Raw genomic sequence first — 20,634 nt, forward strand, 5'->3', positions numbered from 1 at the left:
GCAACATGATAACTCCACGGTTTCACTGTACCCAAACTCTTGAAGCAGTGGTAGTATCAATCTATTGCCCATCAGTAAGAGTACGTCTGTGCAGCACTTGTGTTCCCAATCCTGATCAATGATATCCTCAAAGTAGGCCTCTGATGTGGAGATCAACGTCGATGAAACTTTGTTAACCGTTCATATCAACCCTTACTTCCTTCGTATAAATTTTCCTCATTCGGTTCTCGAAGACGACCAATCCTCTGCAACCTATGATCCAAGCAGTGGATATTTAACAGTTACACTGACTAAAGAAGTGAAGGGACAAGAATTCCCTGACTTGGACTTACTAGCAAAGCTACTGGCTCCCCGTCATGTCGAAGTTCCAAAACAACCAGCCATAGAAGTCATCGGGTCTGAGGCTTCATCACAAAGCGAGCTAGAAGAACTTGTGGATTTAACCGATGCGATCTCGCTCGAACAACGGGAAATATTGGAAGGTGCGTGCGATGACTTCATGCTTCAACCAACATCCTCAAATCATTTCCAGGTGCTGAAAATGACTGGCAGTTTCCCCAGACTATCGCAGGATCCTCTTCTCCATTACAGCTATCCACAAAGAGATACTATGGGTTTTTGGACATGTACACAGGGTACTTCACCCACGTCGTTCACGCAGAAAATGATGTCAATGAACTTGGGAGTGAGGCTGAGAGTTGCTTACCAGAAGAACGACGAGCGAAAAGATTGCAACATGAAGAGAAAAAATGGGATGAAGAGCATTATATGTAGGATCCCTGAACAAGACATCGATTTGAACGCTCATTCGTCTCCTCCTGCAGGGCGGACTATATGGATGATGAATACATCCAAGAACTTCTTGCCTGGGAAGATCTCGGGCTCAGAGATGCCGAATGCATATTCACCGAGAGCGAGAACATGACGATGCTCAATTTACCGCGCAAAGAATGTGAGCGGTATCCGCGCTTGATTATGTATCCACGCTGAGAACATTATAATTTATAACAGACTTGCCGACAGAATTACAGCAGCGAAACCTGTATCTGACACTGTTGACCTTGTTATTCGCATCTGCCTATGACAGGCGCACGACACAGCATGACCCTACCCCTGAAAGCGCTTGGACAATTTGCTCACTCATCCCTGCGTTCTCAGCACTGGATCCCCCTCCATACCTATCTTCAGAAAACGTTCCTCTGTCTATCCCCACGCCGGGGTTCACCGATCATGATCTCGCTTCGGCTTTGATGCCGTCTTATCGGCGTTCCCTTGCGTTCCCTCTCTATCGCTCTTTCGCAATGGCCGATGCTTGTCGGAATGATGTAGCAGCCGTTTTGGCAAAGGGCAGAAGAATGGTCACCCGCTACTTATTGGAGATGAAACACGTTTTGGACCATCATGAAGTGTATTACGTGTATAACAAAATCTGGGTCGATGATTTCTGCGTTTGGATCCAAGCATCTGCGAGGTGCGGAGTCACTTTAATCTTCCGATGGAATGGCCAGTATTAATATAAACATCTTTACTTCCGCAGCGATGAGATTATATTAGACATCGCACAGCAATTGAAAGCTTTGGCCATTACGAAATCGATGATTGGCTGGAACATTGAGAATTTAGAAGATGCGGCCCTTGTGGATACCAATAGCAGCGACAGCGACGACGAGTCCTCCGAATGACCTAATATGGAGTGTTCAAGCTGTGACACACTACCTGTAAGCATGCTTAACATCCTCCATTGGGTTTATCTTCTCAAAAGACTTTAGCAGCTGGCACAGCGTAAACATGTTTCGCTGGCGGTTGAAACATGAACCAAATTCGTGCGACTTTCGGACCTACGATGATCGCCAATTTAAAACACGTTTCATTGGAGTGTACAACCTTGCACAATACAAATAACTTTTTGGTGACAGAGAGCTCGGTTCGTAGATACTTATCGCAGCAAACAACGGCCAAGTCTATTAAGGTGATTCTATAACCCATGGTCACGAATTAAGCATAAATCCGAGTAAACCTCCTAGGGAAGTATATATATATATACTGAGTCGCTGCCAGTAGTTAGCGCCATTTCGAGTTCGGCGATTTTGAGCATGCGCCACCTCTCACCGCATGCACAGTGTTGATAAGTGGTTAGAGCCTCTTTTGAATGAGTAATAAAGTTTGCCAAGGTATGTAGTGGAAATATGCACTTTCTGTTCGCGCCCGTAGTACCTTCGAGAAGCCTCGACTCCACCGTACTTATAGGTTAACGTTCTGCCTCGTGTCGGTGGAAGAACCTGTCGAAGCCAGCCTGTATCCGGTGTACAACGTCCAGCCTTTTACTGATATGAGAGAAGACAGGAAGAGTTGACGTGCAAATTGCCGAAATTCGCTGCTTGGTTCTCAGCACAAGAGCTCGCCACCACTTTAGATGATGAAATATTGCTCGTTCGGGGAACTGCGAGACTTGAAAGGCAGGAGGCTTGCTTGACCTTGCTCAATTGTTATTCGTATATCCGAAAAATGCATCGTGCATCTGATCCCTGTCGAAGACCATATGGTGCTAGAGTTGTTGTTCACATGCGGGTCCGTGAACGGCATCAAAATTAATAAACGGCGGTGCGCATCAATTGTGTGGCGTCCGCATCAGCATATGTCCACGGATCAATGTGAATAATAGGTGTAAGTATCATATAGGTGGATCCTGCCTCAATCTTCTGACGAGACACCTTGTGCATGTACTCTGACATCTTTGGGCAAAACATCGTAGCCACCTTGACCAAGGTCAACAGGGAGAGCAGCAGTATCGTCCAGATGCTGTGAAGCGAGCAAGGCCTCCCCTTCTTCCGCTTCGCCACCCACCGTCTCCTCTAGGGCCAAGGGGGGGTGGAGGAAAGAGGGAGGGTTGACCAAACCATTGAAAAGGAACTAGAAGACCACGTTAAACAATAAGTACCATTATAACGCGAGTAAGACGTACCGTGCCATACCTAGAATATAAAAGACATGTGAGCACCACGTAAGAACTGTATAAAGAACTTTCTTACACCAAGAAGGAGAAACCCAGTACTTGGAGGAGTGAAATGGGGAAAAGAAGTTTCTCCCAGCCTAGTGCAAGGCTGACTAGCCAGATGGAGAGTGTTCTGCAGGTGTCTGTCAGGCTCCTTGCGGTGGCGCTTACATGCCTTGTGACACTCAAGCCGAAGTAATTAAACAAGGAGATACTAATGGCGATGACGATGCCCGACCAAAGGACGCTGGGGGTGTTAACGAATTGGTACCAACCCCTAGGAAGGTCAAAGAAAGGCGAGGTGGAAGCAATTGACGGCATAGCGAGAATGGGCATGCACATGATGATTGTGAGGGCGCCGAATAAGCCCTCGTAGCCCACAGCAACCAAAGGTGCCACGGAGTAACGGGCCATGATCTTCTCTTCTACAACGAACTGTGTTGCCGTACTGGGTGGGAGCTATTCTTAGTCGCTGAAGTAAGGGATTATGAAATACTTACAACACCTGGGCGAAGAGAACGAAGAAGATGCCTAGATATGATCAGTATAAATTTCCATAGAAAGTAATGGGATGGCCAACCAACGAGGACTTTGGTGACTTCAGGTTCTGGCTGGTCGGACCCTAAGAGATGCAAGGTGGAGTGTACAGCGTCCTTGATAAGCGAACCGCTGTATCCCACGAGGGAGACGCCGGCCATGACAGTCAAAAGAGAGACCCATCTGTATAGAAACCAGTGAGGATTATGGAATGGGAGAAGGAGAGAGGACGTACTGATAGAGCCATAGACGACGGTGTAAGAAGATAACGCTAAGGATGCCCACGAAAAGAACGAGAGCTCCACGTGTCATCTGATAGATTGAAACGGGTGTATAAAGGAGACCGACATTCATAAGCTGTTTGAATTGTGATCAGAGAGGGTGATTCAGGAAATATGGAAGATGTAGTACGGACCGTTGTTCCGGTAAGATCGCAAGCAGCGGGGAACCATAAAAGAAGAATTTTCCAACCTCGTAGCTCTTCACAAGTTTGGTCAATTTTACCGGGCTCGTCTTCTAAATCTGACGGAAGAAATACGGGTGCAGTACGCTGACGTGCACGGAGCCACGTATAAATGACAGGGAGAAAGCCTAGATGCGTTATTTATGAATATACAAATATTTGGGTAGAAATTGTCACTGACAAAGCATTTCGCCGACTGGCACGGATAGTTAGCATAGAACGTGGTACAAATAAACATAAAAACTACGGACGGAACATCTGCAGAGTTTGCCATACGGGTTGCTCGTAAAGAACGTGGTGTGCAGGGTTGGGATCGCTACAATTCTCCACGCATTGCATATCCTATTCAACTAGTCAATGCCGTGTCTCTGAACGTGAGGCTGAAACACTGCACCTGCCATTTGCTCCACAAAGAATTACTCGACCCCTACAAATCCATTAGATAGTATTACTCACTTGGAACAACAAGATAACTCACCGTAATTATCATACCCGCAAGGAGAATCGGAACGTAGAACGACGAAGGCATCCTTGGATAGTTGATGGCGTGGTGGTCGAAGCGAGACTCCAAGACTTGAACGAACGGGAGTAGCCGCGTGACAAGTAGCCGGCGTGACAATGCTATATTCAACGCCGGTGCTCCGTAGATCTGGATCACAGATCGGGAGATCGTGTCGCGATGCTCTTGCTTCTCGCTCGCTGTCATGAATATTCTTGGTACCAATTATTGACCACTTATTTATCCCAATTGCTTCTGGGCGTCTTTACATCCTTCCTCCATCACTCTCTTTTCCTTCACTCTTTTACTCATCCCCAATCTTACCCTCATCCCAATGGTCAAGCTTACACTTGTCTCTCCCAAAGGCAACCATGGCGTCCGTTTCTTTCCTCATAGTGGCTACCTCGGCTTGACACCCCTCAAGTTCGAAGGAGGTCCGTATATTTTCCTCTCATTTATTATCGTCCTCTCATATCCCCTCACTCAGCCGTTCGCACTGAAATAGAGCAGGATGGAAAACATCTCTCTGCCAAAGATATAACAGTCTTCGTTCGGTGTTATGAATTTCGCCATGGCCGGTTGGGGGCAGCACAATCCAAAATTTTGGTAGAGCACTCAGTCACATTATGGAGGAAACCAGATGGCCAAGATTGGGCAGAGATAGGAAATGTAGAACACCCATTCCGACTCACCATCCCAGTCCATAATGCTGGACCCAGCTCAGCTCTTTACTTTCAAGAGTATCGAATATGTTGGCGAATCGAGGCCGGTATGTCCTTTCAAGCATTCAATAACTCGTGTCTTATGTCATTCAGTTGTCAATCACGCTCCCGTTCCGGGCATCGGTTCTCGCTTGCTTAAACATTGCGATCTCTATTTGATCCGCCATGACTTACCAGGAAATTTGTCTCCACCCTCTCCAGTAACCCCGCCCCCAACATCTCACCTATCTTCCATGAGCACAAAGTCTAGAAGCCCTTCACTCCGTTGTCAAATCATACTGCCCACTAAACCCGTTGGTCCCCTCGACATCGTTTCTTTACAAGTCACTGTTCAACCCCTCGATTCAGCAGTATCTATCCGCAGTGCGACCGCCGTGGTCGAAAGAAGAATACAATTTTCAGAACTCCCAACATCCCCTTTTGGTACTTCGACATCATCAGCCCCTACATTATCATCGCACTCATACCTCGCGTCAAATCAAGAATCAAACTCTCATGATCATCCCTCTGTCGCAGCGAACTCTTACGACCTCGCATCCGCTGCTTCCTCTTCCAACGATCTCCACTGCCCTTCCTCAACTTCTTCTTCGATATCTGACACGCGCCCTCTTCTGCCACAACAACAATCATCAGTGCCTAGTACCTCACAAGTGACTCACACAAACGAACGAACAACGACACATATTTTTGCTCATCTTGAATCTTCCCATCGCTTCACTCGCGATTCTACCGGAACCTGGCGTCAGACTCTCACCTTTTCTTGGCCCGATGCCAGTCCCAGTAGCCGGTGGACGGTTGGAGAAACACTTCAGACCGGCACGGTTTCTATCAGGTTTTTTATTCGCGTAAAGGTATATTGCTTATTTTTCCCCTGTTGTTTGCCTAATCATGTGTTTCAGTTGATCGTCTCCTCCCCTACCTCGAGCGCTGAAACGGTCGAGCTTGATGACCAAGAAATTATTGTAGTCTCAACCAACGAGGCTCAGCGTCAATTGGCTCTTTCACGCTATTCCGCCGCAAGCCAATCCAAGTCTAGGTCTCCAAAACGATCAAAGCGAGAACGTCCACATACAAATACTCAACTACCGTCACCGCCTCGTAGCCCTCCTGTAATCGTCCAAGTACCAGAAAAGGCGCCCACTGTAGCTAAAGCCGAGCATGAAATATCAAATGGGCATACCCACAAGTTTTCTTCTGTACCATCACCACAGCCCGGAAGCAAATACAAACTCAAGTCCGTACGCAGACCCCACACTTCTGCGGGGCCCCGGGACACGCCGCATGGGTACGATCCACAGGGATATAACCATCTCCACAATCATAATAATCGACATCCTGTCCCTCTGCGCCCCGAAACCGCATATAGTGGACCCGCCACGAATGGACGCAGTACTCGTGGTGCTTTCAACCAGAAGTGGGTGGAAGCCCCACGGCTTGGCCATTCTAGTTCAGGCGCGAGCTCGGAAGGAGCGCACTCTACAATACCTGAAGGTGCTACTGGCGCAGAAGGTAGCTTGTTGTTCGAGAAAGTCGGACAAGTGGAGATGCGCGCGTGGGAGGAGGAACTAGCGAGAATAGAATTGGTGAGCCGCAGAAGCACTGCGGATATGATGGATTTTGTGTCCCAGCGCAGGAAGCTGAATGGCCAACAAGTCATACGGACATTTCTGCAAGCGGAAGGCTGAGTACACGGATTCCCTGCATTCTACACTATTTATCGCCACTGTTTTCCGTTGTCATGTTTTCCTTATATCTAGCATAGGTTCTCTTCGCATAGTCCAATCAATACTTCATACCAGCACGACTCACTGTAGAATGTCCAATTCTACTATCATTGCATATTTATTAATTTCGTTGGCACATGTCCTCGGATACCGTTTTAATGAGATATATCACCCAAGGTGCTCATACAAAGTTGATGGCTGTTCCGGAGTTAACTTCCAGGTATGATGCGCCAATGATGCTGACATACAAATAAGTAAATACTGTGCTTGACCATTAACTTGCCTCCGGGCCTTACTTGATAACTTACCAATATCACAACACAATGAGTTTTCCGTGGTTCAGAATGACATTGCTAGGAGGCGGTCGTAAGTTCTTATCTCGACCTAGCAAACACAGAAGCTGATGGTAGCTGGGGCTGGGTTGAAATTCACTCGACGCACATGATGCACGGCACTTTTTCTGCGCCAGTGATGGGCCTGGGTTACCTTTTGATGAGCGGTTCGTCTTCTACTACTATCAACCCGGGGACCTTCACCATCTGATTCGCCCACTATTGTTTCGACGACTCTTGTTCTGTTTCTCCTGATGGATTGAACGTCATCATCGCCTTGTTCTTGATTTGTAGCGACCGTACCTACACCTGAACAGACATATGCCGTGAGTTCTTTGCCCCATCTTTCGCCACTGGTCACGCTGTATCATTCCGAGGCTATGCCATGGCATGCGCATGCTTTGCAATCATCATCTTCAGTAGAACCATGTCTCACTATAAGCGCACTTGGCAGGCGATGTCACCTGATCTGCGGCGAAAGGTCGATGCAAACCGCGCAGCCAGACTCCTTCAAGAACAAACCATGAAGCGTCAGATGGATGCTCAGGTCAGCATTTCTTTCACGTTCTGTGTGATGCATATCTAATTTCTACGACTAGAACGATCCAGATGCAGGAAAACCCATTTGGGCCGACCAACAAAATCGTCGATAGTGATCGGTATCTCTGCTTAGCGCTCTCTGGACAGTATGTGCGTGATTTGTAATGTCGGTGCCGCTCGACGGGTTCCCCCGCCGTGAGACGGTAGCACACATGCAGATCAGAATTGGGACCAGTCGGTGTGTAATTGCACCCGTGCATGAACGCAATAGTGAGAAACATCTCACCATTGTCATTCCTCCGCGGATACACAAATGAAGCGAGATATACGCCATCACCGAGTTTGGGCCACATGACACTCATCTTCCACGAAGTTTGATCGTTAACGGCAATTACGCCATAACATGAGAGTGGCGAATAAATTCAAATTCATGTCGTGGTGATGTATTCAACAGGCTGTTCAACAAGTATGCAAACATTAAGAATTACGAAAGATGCTCCTCCAGGATCTATAAACGATGAATGACACGATAACTAACACCACCTCCACCACCATCCCAGTACCATGCAATTGACGATCATGAATTAGCGGCCTTTACGGCAGCCGCCCGGCCTACCGAGTCCGTCTTCAATAACGGCTGCTCCATTGACGATTCTGGTGAAGATGGAAGTGCATCATAAGATGGCTGTCCTAGAGTATTGAGGCTGGAAATAGAGGTCGCACCAGGCGTCCCTGCGGATGGCTGCATGCTGTCAATATACATGGAAGCATTCTGACTTGAGAGCTTGGCTACTCCATCGGGCACGGCCGATGCTGTGGAATCAACAGTTCCATCATTAATCATCGGAGATGAAGTGCCCGGTGTCAGGCATTGTGGGTAGCCTGAAATCGAGATTGTCCCATCACTGCGGGTGGCGTTGGCATCAACGGGTGTCTGCGAGTGAGATGAAGAGGTTGGTTGACCTGCTACAGGGGTCATTGCCCGACTACCACCGTGATTCGCTTCGGCTATTCCCTCTCCCGACTCCAAGCTCCGGGCGCCCGATGGGATATTGGAAGCGTCGTTCCCTACTGTGTCTGTCGTCGTCCGATCCTCACTCGACCGACCAGCAGTATCTCCCTCTACTGAAGCAGTAGCAGTAGCTTCTTTCTTCCGTTTCTCTTCTTCTTTTTTCTGCTGCTCCTCATGCTCTAAAAGTGACAGGCGCATAGCCTCCATCACCATTAACTGAAAAAGGGATATCAGTTGAAATACGTCTGAGCACACAGCTAATACCTCTTCCAGATCTTGACCGCCAAGCCCCATCTGACCCAACAACTGACTGATGTCCGGCTGACCACCATTATTTCTATGTCGTCGACTTCTTCGACTGGTACCGTTATCTACTTCACCGCCATCCTGAGCTTCACCAGTCGGTAGGGGATGAACGCGGCCACTGGTCACACCAACTGGGATGAGTCTGTCCCCTACTTGACGCATGATTATTCGCCTGTTTGCACGGCGCGTAACTGCAGCTCGAACAGCGGCAAGTTTAGCTTCCCAGTCTGGCCTTATAGAATCTATGCACAGCAAAACATGATGATATGCGACATTTGAACATGAGTCATTTACCTGTAGTGACCACTTCCGGACTATCATGACCAAAGCTCTTGCGACGTCGTTTTTGAGCCGCATTGGGTATATTCTGCTGCGAGCCTTTGGGAGCATCCGACCATACTGGCAATGACTGAATAACAATGAGTAAGGAACGAAGTTACCTCGTCAGTGATAATAAGGAATATGTCTGAGGAAAACAAACCGATCCATCGCTCCCAATTCCAGTACGCCATGATGGAGGTGTATATACTACACCAAAATTCTCCTGCACACAATATGGGCATGCTGCTGGCTCACATACGAGATGCGTAGCCGTGGGTTCGGTCCTCTTTATCTGAACAAAGCACTCCGTACATATTACTTGATCGCAACACCTTGAATGGTTCATATTAGGGGGATAATACTGAGGCACAAGTTACTCAGTGGTTGCATGACGCACGTGAGAGATAACGCACAAGGAAACATATTGGGCATTCTACAGCACCTCTGTAAATGGCAGCTTCTGGATAACGACAGGACTCCTTCAATGCACCAGGCCGTTTAGACTGATGAGTTGGCTTTGTGGAATCTCGGGAGTCAACCCTTGTAGGAGGGGTGTCGGAGTTGGTACTGTCAGTATCTGGAATGACTCTCCTAGCTGACATGATCTGCTCATCGTCCCAGTTTTCATTATAATCTTCTAGAGGTCGATAGAAAGGAGCAAGCCTGCGATCTACGATGAGCTGGGTGACAATCCCATGATTCCAATCTTTGGGACCAGTGTAGACGCCCTGAGGAGCGAGATAACCGTAGTCAACGGTGTCGTCATGATGGCCGCGTGAGGACGACGAGCTGGTGTTGCCCATGGCTTCAATTGCAAAGACGATAACGTGTTGGTAAGTTCAGAGCAACCAACGAAATTGGGGCGGCGAGACCGTCGTATGCGCGGCTTCCTTTGCTGTTCACTGGACAATTAGGTCACCATAGTGTATTTACATGTGTTTGTGTTTTGTGGCAAGTTGAAGGCCCGAATTTGAAAGAAATCGTTATCTTGCCAGGTAGGTTAGGTTGTACTTGCAGGCTATTGGGCTTTTCATGCTTGGATAATAGATAAGCATAAGACTAAGGTTAGAAGCTGATGTACAAGTATCATTAATTTGGAGTTTTGCGCCTGATGGCGTGCTTGGCTGTACGTATCACATGTATACCGCGTAATTTGACGTATTACATCTATACTACATAGGCTAACTTTGATACTTGTTTCCTATGATACCGCCCGCGTTAAACTTTGGTTTCGAGCGCGCAACGTCCATGCAATCATCATCAGTTCAACCGTCAGATTTTCAGACGGGCTGCCCTCGTGGACGACAACTTACGCAAACAAATCGGACACGTCAGCAAATTTCACAAGCGACATGCTAATGCAAATACCAGTGCTGCTGAGACGTGCCGAGCCGAGTGTCTGTATCCTTTCTCTTCATTACGATCATGGACCATCCTTGGGTTAATACCCCGGAACAAGTCCTAGAGCACTTCGGCGTCGACAGCTCTCGCGGACTCACTGCAGCTCACGCCGCAAAGCATGCTGAAGTGTATGGAAAAAACGGTCAGTCGGCGTTGTTCATGTATTTGGTTTTGGCAGTTAACATTCCGTGCAGAACTTCCAGAAGAACCTCCGACTCCACTATGGGAGCTTATCCTAGAACAGTTCAAGGATCAGCTGGTGATGATCCTGCTTGCGTCAGCAGTTATATCCTTCATTTTGGCATTGCTAGATGACTCTGAGGATACCACTTTATTTGGAGCATTTGTCGAACCCATCGTCATATTGCTCATTCTTATCGCGAATGCAACTGTTGGAGTGGTACAAGAAACAAACGCAGAGCAAGCCATAGACGTAAGTGTTATTGTATAGCTTCGTGGTGCACTAATGCTCAACTGTGTTCGTGCAGGCCTTGAAGGAATATTCCCCAGATGAGGCCAAAGTCCTCAGGTCCGGCCAATTAGCCCATATTCACGCTTCTGAACTCGTTCCAGGTGACATCGTGTCAGTCTCAGTTGGCGACAAAATTCCGGCGGATTGCAGAATCTTGTCCATATCCTCTAGTAGCTTCAGGGTAGACCAGGCCATCCTCACTGGCGAGAGCGTTAGCGTGAACAAGTCGGTCGACGTTGTCTCTGACACAGGCGCCGTGAAACAGGACATGACAAACATGCTCTTCTCTGTAAGCGCTCTCACCTTCTCGACGTTCGACAAGGTGTTCATAATTATCTAGGGTACCACAGTAGTCAATGGGAGTGCGCGAGCCATCGTCACTTTCATTGGTATGAAGACCGCTATCGGCCACATTCATCATTCAATCTCGCAGCAAATTAGTGAAAAGACTCCGCTCAAACGCAAACTCGACGATTTCGGTGACATGCTGGCCAAAGTGATCTCCGTCATATGTATCCTGGTATGGTTGGTCAATTTCCGGCACTTCTGGGACCCTGCACACCATGGCGTAATGAAGGGTGCTATCTATTACTTCAAAATTGCCGTGGCTCTTGCTGTAGCTGCGATCCCAGAAGGCCTTGCTGCCGTCATTACAGCATGCCTGGCTTTAGGAACAAAGAAGATGGCGCAGAAGAACGCGATTGTCAGGAATTTACCAAGCGTGGAGACCCTCGGATGTACCAACGTCATTTGCTCGGACAAAACGGGCACTCTCACTACTAACCAAATGAGTGTTTCAAAGGTGACATACGATTCACTACCGTATGAGATGCATCTCACCCAATCTTGCCCCTCAAGTTCCTCACCATCAATGCGCAAAGCGGCCTTCCAGAAGACCATCACGTTGAAGGTACAACTTATTCCCCACACGGCTCCATCACCTCTACCAAAGGAAAGGGCGTGGATCTGCAGTCTGATCCTCTCAGGCGTCTCGCGGAGATTAGCGCCATCTGTAATGATGCAAAGATCGTCTACAACTCTGTGAGCTCTACCACACTACCATGCGGTGTTCTTCATCCTCATTGGTGTTCCTAGGACAAGGCCTCATACAGTAATGTGGGGGAGCCGACTGAAGCTGCCTTGAAAGTTCTCGTAGAGAAGATTGGTTGTCCGAGCAAAGAAGTATCCCAGTCCCTTCCCACACTTTCGCCGTCTGTGCGGGCGAGTGTAGTGAATGAGTACTATGAGCGTTCCATCCCGAAGCTACTCACCATGGAATTTTCACGTGACCGCAAGATGATGTCTGTCCTTGTACGGCTGAATGGAAAGGGTGCCCTCTTTGTCAAAGGAGCCCCCGAGTCTGTCTTGGAGCGGTGTACTTCAGTTATGGTGCATGGCAAGGTCATTCCATTAACTGCAGAGCTACGTAAAATACTCCTCGCCCAAACGGTTTCTTACGGGTCCATTGGTCTTCGCACTCTGGCCTTCGCCTACGTAGACGTTCAAGACGTTGATCCCGCTCACTATCAAAGTCAAGACACTAGCGATTATGCTCGCTTTGAACAGAATCTGGTGTTCGTTTCTCTTGTTGGAATGCTCGATCCTCCAAGACCGGAGGTCCGTCTCGCTGTTGCGAACTGTAAAGCCGCTGGTATTCGTGTTATCTGCATCACTGGCGATAATAAGGGTACTGCAGAAACGATCTGTAGGCAGATTGGAATCTTCGGGGAGAATGAAGACTTGACAGGGAAGAGCTATACTGGCCGGGAACTAGATGATCTCAGTGCTGAGGAGAAGATCAAGGCTGTACAACGTGCTAGTCTCTTTACTCGAACAGAACCAGCGCACAAGAGCCAACTTGTTGATATCCTGCAAGGTCTTGGGCTTGTTGTAGCGATGGTCCGTCGGCGTACTTGCCATCTCTGCCTAACTGACACCTCTCTTTCTAGACTGGCGATGGTGTAAACGATGCTCCAGCACTGAAAAAGGCAGATATCGGAGTCGCCATGGGAAGTGGTACTGATGTTGCCAAACTAGCTGCCGATATGGTGCTCGCGGACTCCAACTTTGCAACTATAGAGCTTGCGGTAGAAGAAGGTAGACTCATATACAACAACACTAAGCAATTTATCCGATACCTAAGTACGCGCAATTCACTTTATCTTAGTCGTTCTTGCTGACCCTTCCTAGTCTCGTCAAATATTGGCGAAGTCGTTAGGTAGGACTGTATACTGTTATCATTCCGAGTGGATCCTGACAGTTGACCATAGCATATTTTTGACTGTTCTGCTCGGCATGCCAGAAGCCCTTATCCCAGTACAACTCTTGTGGGTCAACCTTGTTACGGACAGTTTGCCTGCCACCGCCCTTGGGTTCAACCCACCTGATCATTCTATCATGCGGGTCCCTCCAAGAAACAGTCGAGAGCCTCTTGTTGGAAAATGGCTGTTCTTCCGTTACATGGTCGTTGGTACTTACGTCGGATGTGCTACCGTGTTCGGATATGCGTGGTGGTTCATCTTCTACTCAGAAGGGCCGCAGATCACATTCCATCAACTCGTGTGTATTCCTCTAACTCAATTATCCGTTCCATATTGATGAGTGCGGCAGACGCATTTCCACCAATGCTCTACACTCTTTCCAGAAATTGGCTGCGAGATGTTCACGAACGTTATGGCGCATCGGGCGACAACCATGAGTCTGTCGATTCTGGTAACGGTAGAGATGTTCAACGCAATGAACTCGTTATCTGAAAATGAGAGTCTGCTACGTTTACCCGTGTGGAAGAACCCGTTCCTTGTGGGAGCAATAACTCTTAGCATGGCACTTCATTTTGCTATTTTGTATATTCCATTCTTCACGGTCAGTCTTCCCGCATCAATTTCACTAAATTTGGAAAGTTGAAAACGTTTGTTCTTAGGCGTTGTTTCAAATAACACCGCTGAACTGGGCTGAATGGCAAATGGTTTTGTATCTCAGCTTGCCTGTCCTTGCCATCGACGAGGTCCTAAAATTTGTGACGGTGAGTATTAACAGTCTGTCATATTCTTTCCCGTGCCAAGCTCATTTGTTCATAGACCATGTTTATTGACCCTCCCACCCAAGTGGAGTTGAAATGATGGGATCATATTTTGGATTACGAATGTATCAGCGTTGTAATAACGGAAACGGCTAGAACCCTAGAAGTTGTTAGTATCTTGAGATGGTCGTACTATCACTACCAGTGCTGACAAGTACTGAGTCCCGAACTGCAACATAGTCAGGCAATTGACATGTCACCCATGAATATCATGATAAAACACACATGCCAGAGCTGTCAGCGGCTTGGTTGCAACTCGAACAATTGGCGGCATCAGGCACTGCAGCACCCTCCTTCTAATTTAAGGGCCAATCGGGTATAAGCCTGGGCGTCTAGAAGCCGTAAGTGATATTGTGATAGTCACAAGAGTCTCCATATAATATGTTGTATCTCAAGCGTGGGCTCACGTTCACTTTCTGACCATCACCTTCTGTGTTCAAATTTTTCACAACAACGACCAGTCACTCTTTTTGCGGATTTCCTTCCCGTCGACCCTCACGCTCTCTACTTGTTTTCTAGGCTGACTGCATGCGCTTCTTTGCTCACTTGTCAGTGTTACTGTCGTTCGTGCTATCGTGGTGCTCGGTGTCGGCCAGCAGTGCCCACCAATTCCAGCGACGCCATCATGATGGAAAGCGTCTGAATTCGGCCCTCGCCGTTCGAGACTCAGGAGATGTTGATATGTACAAACGCGATTTCCCCAATTCCCGTTTCACATTTTATGCGGTCGGTCTGGGTGCTTGCGGTAAAGTAAACCAAGACAGCGACATGGTATGCGATCAATTCAAATTAATTACCTGGGGCTAACTTCGATTATTTAGGTAGTCGCAATGAATACACAGGTAACAATTTCAAATTTCAGTGTTTTTGTAATGCAATTCAATGAGATTTTCTAGCAATTCAGTGGATCATGCTTTCAAATGATCACGATTACTTGCAACGGAGTGTCATTGCAGGCTCAGGTTGTTGACGAGGTAAAGACAACAACCATCGTGATACTAGTTGGATTAGTCTGACACCCAAAATAGTGTATGGGATGCCCCTACGGTGGCCTTGATTTTTCGGAAGGCCTTTTCCAGGGTTTCGGTCCACTTGGTGCCGGTGTGCTCACTGGAACATGGTCCTTCAATAGTGCCTCTGCTCCGGCACCGTCACCTAGTACATCCACCTATCAACCGCCCCCAACCACTACCTCGCAGCCCCAACCAACGCCAACGCCAACCTCAACCCCACCTCCTCCACCTTCGACAACCTCGAGTCCCAGCCCTACACCGTCCTCATCTTCGATAACTTCAAGTTCAATCAGCTCCTCAACCTCAAACACTTCTATTTCGTCGTCGCCTTCGGCGTCGAGCAGTGCCTCGAGCACAACAAGTGCCGATTCTGTATCGGAGACCGCTGGGTCTGTTCCTGCGTCTGTCGGAGACTCTTCCGCTCTCATGAACCTCAACCTGGCAATGGTGTACCTTGGCGGACTTCTTAGTGACGCTCAGACGTAATATTAGCTGTTTCAATTTCGCATTCTGCTGCGAATTACTTTACAAAAGTATGGCATTGCTATATCTACTTTGTGGACGTTTCTCTAGCTCGTTAAGATTCAAAGGACTTATTCTTCAGCCAGTAGCTGCTATACCCACATAATATCGTACATCCCATTGCCTGTCCAAAGTTTTCGGGGGCGATTTTACTTGTCGATGATACTGTTATTACAATGTCTGGTTTGGATTTCAATACCTTGTCGGGCATTTCAAGGTTTAAGGGTGAAATAGCCCTTGAAAAGGGTTTATGTAAATGATAGAGTCAAATCGCCATAGAAATGTGGTTGTAACGGTACGGCAATGGTATGGCATGCATGGTTGAAAAATAACAAGATTCCTTGCAAATTCGTTTCAACAATAACCTCCTCATCGCTTTCGGATATTTGCGACACGGTTTGGTAGTAACTGCGGATGTTCCCGGGGTCCTAGTCTGATAATGGTTGGTATGAAGAGATTTCACTATTTTCATCGTAACATAGACCACTCCCTTCCCTAAGCTTCCAAGTAACAAAGCTGTAATCTTACGAGCTAGTCATTCTCTTGTGTATACGCTCCTTCAACTTCAAATTTGATACAGATCACCTGCACCGGAAACTTGTGCCATTCCTTCCTTACAAATTGCACAATGCGGGTCACTACCATTCTCGGTTTTCTCTCTACAATCATTCCTTTCAGTTTCGCCAACACTCATGGTAATCACTGGGGCAGACGTCACCAAGAAGTTGCCATCCGTGCCCGTGGTGATGTGGATGTCCTTAAGCGTTCCTTCGATAACTCTCGGTTCACCTTCTATGATGTCGGCTTGTGAGTTCCATCGACGGGTGCCTTATTTGAATATTGCTCATCACTTCTTTTTTCAAAGGGGTGCTTGCGGAGACACCAGTGCTCCCACTGACTTTGTCAGTATCGATAAGATATCTGGATGACGTCTTCTTCTCATGTTATGTGTCATTTCTAGATCGTGGCGCTAAATGTCGATCAATACGGCAGTGGATATCCTGGTCCAATGTGCTTCATGTCAATCACGATTTCTTATGGTGGAAAAACAGCCCAGGCTGTTATCATGGATGAGGTCTGTACTCCACTACGCTATTCCATACTGTGACCTTACCCACAGACGGCTAGTGTATGGGCTGCCCTTATGGTGGACTTGACTTCTCTACCGGTCTTTTCGACTACTTTGCGGATGCGTCGGAAGGTGTGATCTACGGGTCATGGTGGTTCAATGACGGAACTGCTACTACGTCAACTAGCAGCTCAACCTGGACTCCTGAGCCTACCACCTCGACTCCAGCGACGACATGGACTCCTGATCCTACGACTTCGACTCCAACGCCGACACGGACACCCACTACATCTTCATATACTTCCAGCACTCCGACTCCTACCACTCCGACTCCGACTCCGACTCCTACCACACCCACTCCCGCCACCACTCCCACCCCCTCGACCACCGCCACCACTCCCGCTTCGTCTGCTTCGGTCAATTACAACTCAGGTGTGGGCAGTGGGATTGCCGTCCCCACTGGGTCTGCTGTGGCTGCGCCAGACAGCGCCAACCCCCAAAATCTTCTGGCCTTGAACCAAGCCGTGATTGAGATCGGGATCATGCTAGTAGCCGAAGAGAGCGGTATTTAAGGTCGTGCACTGGAACATCTCATTTGGACACAGGACGCAGTGTCTATCTTTATTACAATATTTTACTCGGTTACTTCTTCACATTTCACACAGCTCTTCTGCACGTTGAGCTCGTAGATTTGTTGCAGTGCTGTTTATACCCTTTCCCCTGAACATTCCGTTGCATAAATATGCTGACTCCGAACTTGCTAGTCATATGTTCTCGTGGTCATAGATATTGTAAAATTCATGTTGTTTTTCTTCGAGTTGAACTCAAATCATGGAGCACATTGGGAACAAGTGAATATTAGTGATGTCATTTACCGTTGTAAACTACGAGTCTATGCTATACCGTGCATGGATGAAAGAAAAAGTACTTCTCCGCGAATTAGTGAGAGAAGCCGATTAGAAGTACGTTTAGTCCATGTTCCTTCACCCACTTCAGGGAGCTCCGACGGCTACTTCGGCGAAGATCCTTACGTAGGGCTTTCTTGCTGGGTTGCATGATCTGTTGTAGCTCGCCTTGATTTTTCCCCCGCTTCGCTACATAATCGTTGATATTGACATGTAGCGAGGCCTTCAGAAGTTTTGTTGCTGATGATATGCTGGCGGGCAGCTGTTTGGAAATACCGAATTCGACAAGAAGAGCCTGCAGAAGCAGGAGCTTCGCACCAGGATTGTTCTCCTTCACAGGGGCATCCAGGTACCTGCCCGCAATGAAGTTATAAATTATTTCATTAAGTATGAGCAAATACGCACTGCGTGATGTACGCTGAAGCGTCTTCATATGAACCATTGGGGGTTCTTGCCTCCATTGCTGGATTCAAGATTTGTTCCACGTTTTGATTTGGTTTGTGGACTTGGTTCGTATCCCATTCATACTCCACTTTGTTGACTGATAATAGATTGAATGGAATGGACAGCATACTATCCTCTAGGGTGCTGTCGACGGAATCATTGTTAGGAGCGCCCTCCGCTGAGGTACGGGGTAACAGGACAAAGTCCGTGTCGCTGTCGGTAACGCTACTCTCCGATGAGTATTCATCGCTGACGCTCCAAACAACCACATCTTCAGAAGCTTCTGTAGCACAACAAGAAATGCTGCTTATGATTTCGATGGAGGAATCGCTATGAGAGTCGGTCATTTTCAGTCCTGGTGCGATTGAATAGGGGCTTCGATGGCTAGCGTCTACTAGTGCGCAATCAACGCATCTTACGTGCCTCAGCATTTTTTACTTACCTGGAATTATTCTGGGTCAAATGATTCAATAGAACTCTTGCTATTGGTTTTAGTAGGTGGAAGTCACAGAAGGACGAACGGACGAGCGAGCGAATCTTGCGAAACGATGTTAAGATCTATCTAGACTGTCGCGGAGTTTGTAATCCAATTATTAGTTGTCGACGTCACTTACCACGGCCGCTATGAAAATCTCAGGCCTGGTTGGCCATACATTCTTCAAGTTCGTGTTTGCCACGCAATGAGCACTGATCCAGTTCCAAAACTGCCGGAGACACATCGGGCTTGGAGATCTGTGAAGCGAGGCAAACCTTACGAATCTCTTGTTTTCCAGACGGACCTGCCTGTTCCTCCCCTTTCACTTGGGGAAGTGCTTGTGAAGGTCCAGGCGGCAGCACTTAATCCGGTGTAGGTGTCCTTACAGGACATTTATTGAACTCATTATATCTTTGAATTTTATTAGAGGATGGAAGGTCATGTCGGTTGCGCCCGACATCCTTGCCAGGAGACCAATAACACCAGAACATGATTTCGCCGGTGTGGTTGTGGATGCAAACGGCACTGAGTTCTCCGCAGGAGACGAGGTTATCGGGTTTATTCCTGTTCGTGAGTATGAGTATTCTCGTGCACATATCACATTGATTCAGGTTGTTGGATAGCACTGCAGTTGAAGACGGGGCAGGGTGCGCTGACAGAGTATGCAAAGCTTCCTGCTACTCATTTAATCCTGAAACCGTCCAATGTCTCTGCGATCGAGGCTTGTGGTCTTCCCCTAGCTGGGGAGACTGCCTTTCAGGCCCTAATCGGCATTGGAAAGCTTCAAGCTGGCCAGTGTGTATTCGTCAATGGCGGAAGTTCAGCGGTTGGCATGAATGCCATTTATATTGCGAAGGCTCTTGGTGCAAAGGTTGTCACTAGTGCTTCGTCAAGAAATGAGGAAATTTGTCGTAACGCGGGGGCAGATGAAGTATGCGCTTTCCCCTGTAGTTATTTCTTTCCTAACACCCCGCCAGTTTCTCGATTACACGAACAAACCTCTTCATGAGCACTTGGTGGAAAATCCGCCCTCACCCAAATTTGACATCATCTTTGATGCCGTTGCTTTAGTTGACCCGGCTCTTTACAAGCACTCGAATGCCTACATGAAACCAAGAGGTATATTCATCTCAACTGGACCTTGGCCAGACCTAAAATCGTGGGGCGGATCTGCTGGCGTCTCAAAGTTTCTTTCTTTGACCTGCGAAGTTCTGAGGCCATCGTTCCTCGGTGGTGTTAATGCAAAGTGGAGGTCGGTGCATTCTGCTACCAAATCATTGCGCGCCGCTGACTCGGACATACGGTTTACAGCATGGTAAGCGTAACTCACAAGCCACAGGATCTTGCAAAGCTGCGCGATTTAATGGCGGAAGGTATCGTACTGGATCTTTCGTGTGTTTGGTACTCGGGTTTACCGCATTTCAAGGCAAACTCAAACTGACAGTAGACTCCGTGTATGGATTCGAGGACGTTCTTAGTGCGTACGAGCGCATCATGACATCACGAGCTACTGGCAAAGTTGTAGTCAAAATAGATGGCAGCCTGTGACAACGTTATTCAAGTACTGGTCTGCTGTAGATACATTTCGTTACCTCGTGCAAATGATTCTACCTGATATCGAATCGGGATCGTCGAGAGGCACCGAAGAAGTTAATCACCAGACCGAAAGTGATGGCATCTGGTTCTGACGAACTCACCATGATATTATAATTGAGATGTATATCGACTTGCGACGTTAGCCATCTCTGCAGCCTTGGCAGGTCTGTAGACGCGTCCAACACGCGTCCATACTAATAAATGTTTACA

General features: G+C 47.7%; 10 protein-coding genes across 10 annotated transcripts; 7 read left to right on the plus strand and 3 right to left on the minus strand.

Moving 5' to 3' along the window:
• Positions 1 to 5: 5 nt before the first annotated feature.
• On the plus strand, positions 6 to 1,682 carry HD556DRAFT_1303627 (SHQ1 protein-domain-containing protein; the record flags this gene model as incomplete). Its single annotated transcript, XM_041299616.1, has 6 exons — positions 6 to 80; positions 137 to 482; positions 533 to 770; positions 825 to 952; positions 1,012 to 1,471; positions 1,538 to 1,682. 6 exons carry the CDS (start codon positions 6 to 8, stop codon positions 1,680 to 1,682), a joined length of 1,392 nt encoding a protein of 463 aa, XP_041165904.1.
• A 1,009-nt stretch (positions 1,683 to 2,691) lies between these two features.
• HD556DRAFT_1227206 (uncharacterized protein) lies at positions 2,692 to 4,521 on the minus strand (the record flags this gene model as incomplete). The annotated part of the gene is made up of 11 exons (XM_041297147.1): positions 2,692 to 2,910; positions 2,963 to 2,972; positions 3,030 to 3,440; positions 3,493 to 3,523; positions 3,573 to 3,712; positions 3,765 to 3,886; positions 3,945 to 4,120; positions 4,174 to 4,188; positions 4,244 to 4,334; positions 4,387 to 4,419; positions 4,471 to 4,521. The coding sequence occupies 11 exons, from the start codon at positions 4,519 to 4,521 to the stop codon at positions 2,692 to 2,694; spliced, it is 1,299 nt and encodes a 432-aa protein (XP_041165905.1).
• A 73-nt stretch (positions 4,522 to 4,594) lies between these two features.
• HD556DRAFT_1328829 (uncharacterized protein) lies at positions 4,595 to 7,219 on the plus strand. The gene is made up of 4 exons (XM_041301624.1): positions 4,595 to 4,925; positions 4,979 to 5,260; positions 5,307 to 6,064; positions 6,113 to 7,219. The coding sequence occupies exons 1-4, from the start codon at positions 4,826 to 4,828 to the stop codon at positions 6,896 to 6,898; spliced, it is 1,926 nt and encodes a 641-aa protein (XP_041165906.1). The 5' UTR covers positions 4,595 to 4,825; the 3' UTR covers positions 6,899 to 7,219.
• HD556DRAFT_1328832 (uncharacterized protein) lies at positions 7,199 to 8,199 on the plus strand. Its single transcript, XM_041301625.1, has 5 exons — positions 7,199 to 7,303; positions 7,407 to 7,436; positions 7,564 to 7,595; positions 7,724 to 7,816; positions 7,869 to 8,199. Exons 1-5 carry the CDS (start codon positions 7,261 to 7,263, stop codon positions 7,920 to 7,922), a joined length of 252 nt encoding a protein of 83 aa, XP_041165907.1. The 5' UTR covers positions 7,199 to 7,260; the 3' UTR covers positions 7,923 to 8,199.
• HD556DRAFT_1328842 (uncharacterized protein) lies at positions 8,200 to 10,644 on the minus strand. The gene is made up of 5 exons (XM_041301626.1): positions 9,862 to 10,644; positions 9,609 to 9,809; positions 9,422 to 9,536; positions 9,086 to 9,369; positions 8,200 to 9,037 (listed from the first exon to the last, which is right to left on the minus strand). Exons 1-5 carry the CDS (start codon positions 10,249 to 10,251, stop codon positions 8,387 to 8,389), a joined length of 1,641 nt encoding a protein of 546 aa, XP_041165908.1. The 5' UTR covers positions 10,252 to 10,644; the 3' UTR covers positions 8,200 to 8,386.
• A 229-nt stretch (positions 10,645 to 10,873) lies between these two features.
• Positions 10,874 to 14,440, plus strand: HD556DRAFT_1227167 (uncharacterized protein; the record flags this gene model as incomplete). Its single annotated transcript, XM_041297142.1, has 12 exons — positions 10,874 to 10,991; positions 11,044 to 11,282; positions 11,338 to 11,610; positions 11,662 to 12,123; positions 12,180 to 12,362; positions 12,417 to 13,220; positions 13,271 to 13,463; positions 13,512 to 13,539; positions 13,592 to 13,880; positions 13,932 to 14,183; positions 14,242 to 14,343; positions 14,399 to 14,440. 12 exons carry the CDS (start codon positions 10,874 to 10,876, stop codon positions 14,438 to 14,440), a joined length of 2,985 nt encoding a protein of 994 aa, XP_041165909.1.
• A 204-nt stretch (positions 14,441 to 14,644) lies between these two features.
• Positions 14,645 to 16,041, plus strand: HD556DRAFT_589532 (uncharacterized protein). The gene is made up of 5 exons (XM_041311032.1): positions 14,645 to 14,741; positions 14,797 to 15,171; positions 15,222 to 15,242; positions 15,297 to 15,374; positions 15,429 to 16,041. Exons 2-5 carry the CDS (start codon positions 14,929 to 14,931, stop codon positions 15,897 to 15,899), a joined length of 813 nt encoding a protein of 270 aa, XP_041165910.1. The 5' UTR covers positions 14,645 to 14,741; positions 14,797 to 14,928; the 3' UTR covers positions 15,900 to 16,041.
• A 371-nt stretch (positions 16,042 to 16,412) lies between these two features.
• On the plus strand, positions 16,413 to 17,840 carry HD556DRAFT_1328860 (plant expansin). Its single transcript, XM_041301627.1, has 4 exons — positions 16,413 to 16,742; positions 16,801 to 16,837; positions 16,897 to 17,010; positions 17,064 to 17,840. The coding sequence occupies exons 1-4, from the start codon at positions 16,564 to 16,566 to the stop codon at positions 17,574 to 17,576; spliced, it is 843 nt and encodes a 280-aa protein (XP_041165911.1). The 5' UTR covers positions 16,413 to 16,563; the 3' UTR covers positions 17,577 to 17,840.
• Positions 17,841 to 17,943: 103 nt separating this feature from the next.
• On the minus strand, positions 17,944 to 18,700 carry HD556DRAFT_1303632 (uncharacterized protein; the record flags this gene model as incomplete). Its single annotated transcript, XM_041299617.1, has 2 exons — positions 17,944 to 18,262; positions 18,315 to 18,700. The coding sequence occupies 2 exons, from the start codon at positions 18,698 to 18,700 to the stop codon at positions 17,944 to 17,946; spliced, it is 705 nt and encodes a 234-aa protein (XP_041165912.1).
• Positions 18,701 to 19,033: 333 nt separating this feature from the next.
• Positions 19,034 to 20,376, plus strand: HD556DRAFT_1226957 (NAD(P)-binding protein; the record flags this gene model as incomplete). The annotated part of the gene is made up of 6 exons (XM_041297123.1): positions 19,034 to 19,200; positions 19,256 to 19,398; positions 19,452 to 19,759; positions 19,806 to 20,080; positions 20,140 to 20,201; positions 20,255 to 20,376. 6 exons carry the CDS (start codon positions 19,034 to 19,036, stop codon positions 20,374 to 20,376), a joined length of 1,077 nt encoding a protein of 358 aa, XP_041165913.1.
• Between the last annotated feature and the right edge of the window lie 258 nt (positions 20,377 to 20,634).

Source organism: Suillus plorans (assembly GCF_016647745.1).
Source record: "Suillus plorans strain S12 chromosome Unknown HD556scaffold_4, whole genome shotgun sequence".
NCBI classification, from domain to species: Eukaryota; Fungi; Basidiomycota; class Agaricomycetes; order Boletales; family Suillaceae; genus Suillus; species Suillus plorans.

What these genes read in the sequence shown, in the direction of transcription:
- HD556DRAFT_1328860 (XM_041301627.1), top strand. Translation starts at nt 16,564, where the DNA reads ATGCGGGTCACTACCATTCTCGGTTTTCTCTCTACAATCATTCCTTTC. An exon ending in ACCTTCTATGATGTCGGCTT is followed by an intron (nt 16,743 to 16,800) that starts GTGAGTTCCATC and finishes CTTTTTTCAAAG; the next exon opens with GGGTGCTTGCGGAGACACCA. An exon ending in CCAGTGCTCCCACTGACTTT is followed by an intron (nt 16,838 to 16,896) that starts GTCAGTATCGAT and finishes TGTCATTTCTAG; the next exon opens with ATCGTGGCGCTAAATGTCGA.
- HD556DRAFT_1328842 (XM_041301626.1), bottom strand. Translation starts at nt 10,251, where the DNA reads ATGGGCAACACCAGCTCGTCGTCCTCACGCGGCCATCATGACGACACC. An exon ending in AATGCCCAATATGTTTCCTT is followed by an intron (nt 9,810 to 9,861) that starts GTGCGTTATCTC and finishes CTTGTGCCTCAG; the next exon opens with TATTATCCCCCTAATATGAA. An exon ending in TCCGGAAGTGGTCACTACAG is followed by an intron (nt 9,370 to 9,421) that starts GTAAATGACTCA and finishes TGCTGTGCATAG; the next exon opens with ATTCTATAAGGCCAGACTGG.
- HD556DRAFT_1328832 (XM_041301625.1), top strand. Translation starts at nt 7,261, where the DNA reads ATGAGTTTTCCGTGGTTCAGAATGACATTGCTAGGAGGCGGTC. An exon ending in GGGTTACCTTTTGATGAGCG is followed by an intron (nt 7,437 to 7,563) that starts GTTCGTCTTCTA and finishes CTTGATTTGTAG; the next exon opens with CGACCGTACCTACACCTGAA. An exon ending in CACCTGAACAGACATATGCC is followed by an intron (nt 7,596 to 7,723) that starts GTGAGTTCTTTG and finishes CGCACTTGGCAG; the next exon opens with GCGATGTCACCTGATCTGCG.
- HD556DRAFT_1328829 (XM_041301624.1), top strand. Translation starts at nt 4,826, where the DNA reads ATGGTCAAGCTTACACTTGTCTCTCCCAAAGGCAACCATGGCGTCCGT. An exon ending in ACCCCTCAAGTTCGAAGGAG is followed by an intron (nt 4,926 to 4,978) that starts GTCCGTATATTT and finishes CCCCTCACTCAG; the next exon opens with CCGTTCGCACTGAAATAGAG. An exon ending in ATGTTGGCGAATCGAGGCCG is followed by an intron (nt 5,261 to 5,306) that starts GTATGTCCTTTC and finishes TATGTCATTCAG; the next exon opens with TTGTCAATCACGCTCCCGTT.
- HD556DRAFT_589532 (XM_041311032.1), top strand. Translation starts at nt 14,929, where the DNA reads ATGCGCTTCTTTGCTCACTTGTCAGTGTTACTGTCGTTCGTGCTATCG. An exon ending in TAAACCAAGACAGCGACATG is followed by an intron (nt 15,172 to 15,221) that starts GTATGCGATCAA and finishes TCGATTATTTAG; the next exon opens with GTAGTCGCAATGAATACACA. An exon ending in AGGCTCAGGTTGTTGACGAG is followed by an intron (nt 15,375 to 15,428) that starts GTAAAGACAACA and finishes CACCCAAAATAG; the next exon opens with TGTATGGGATGCCCCTACGG.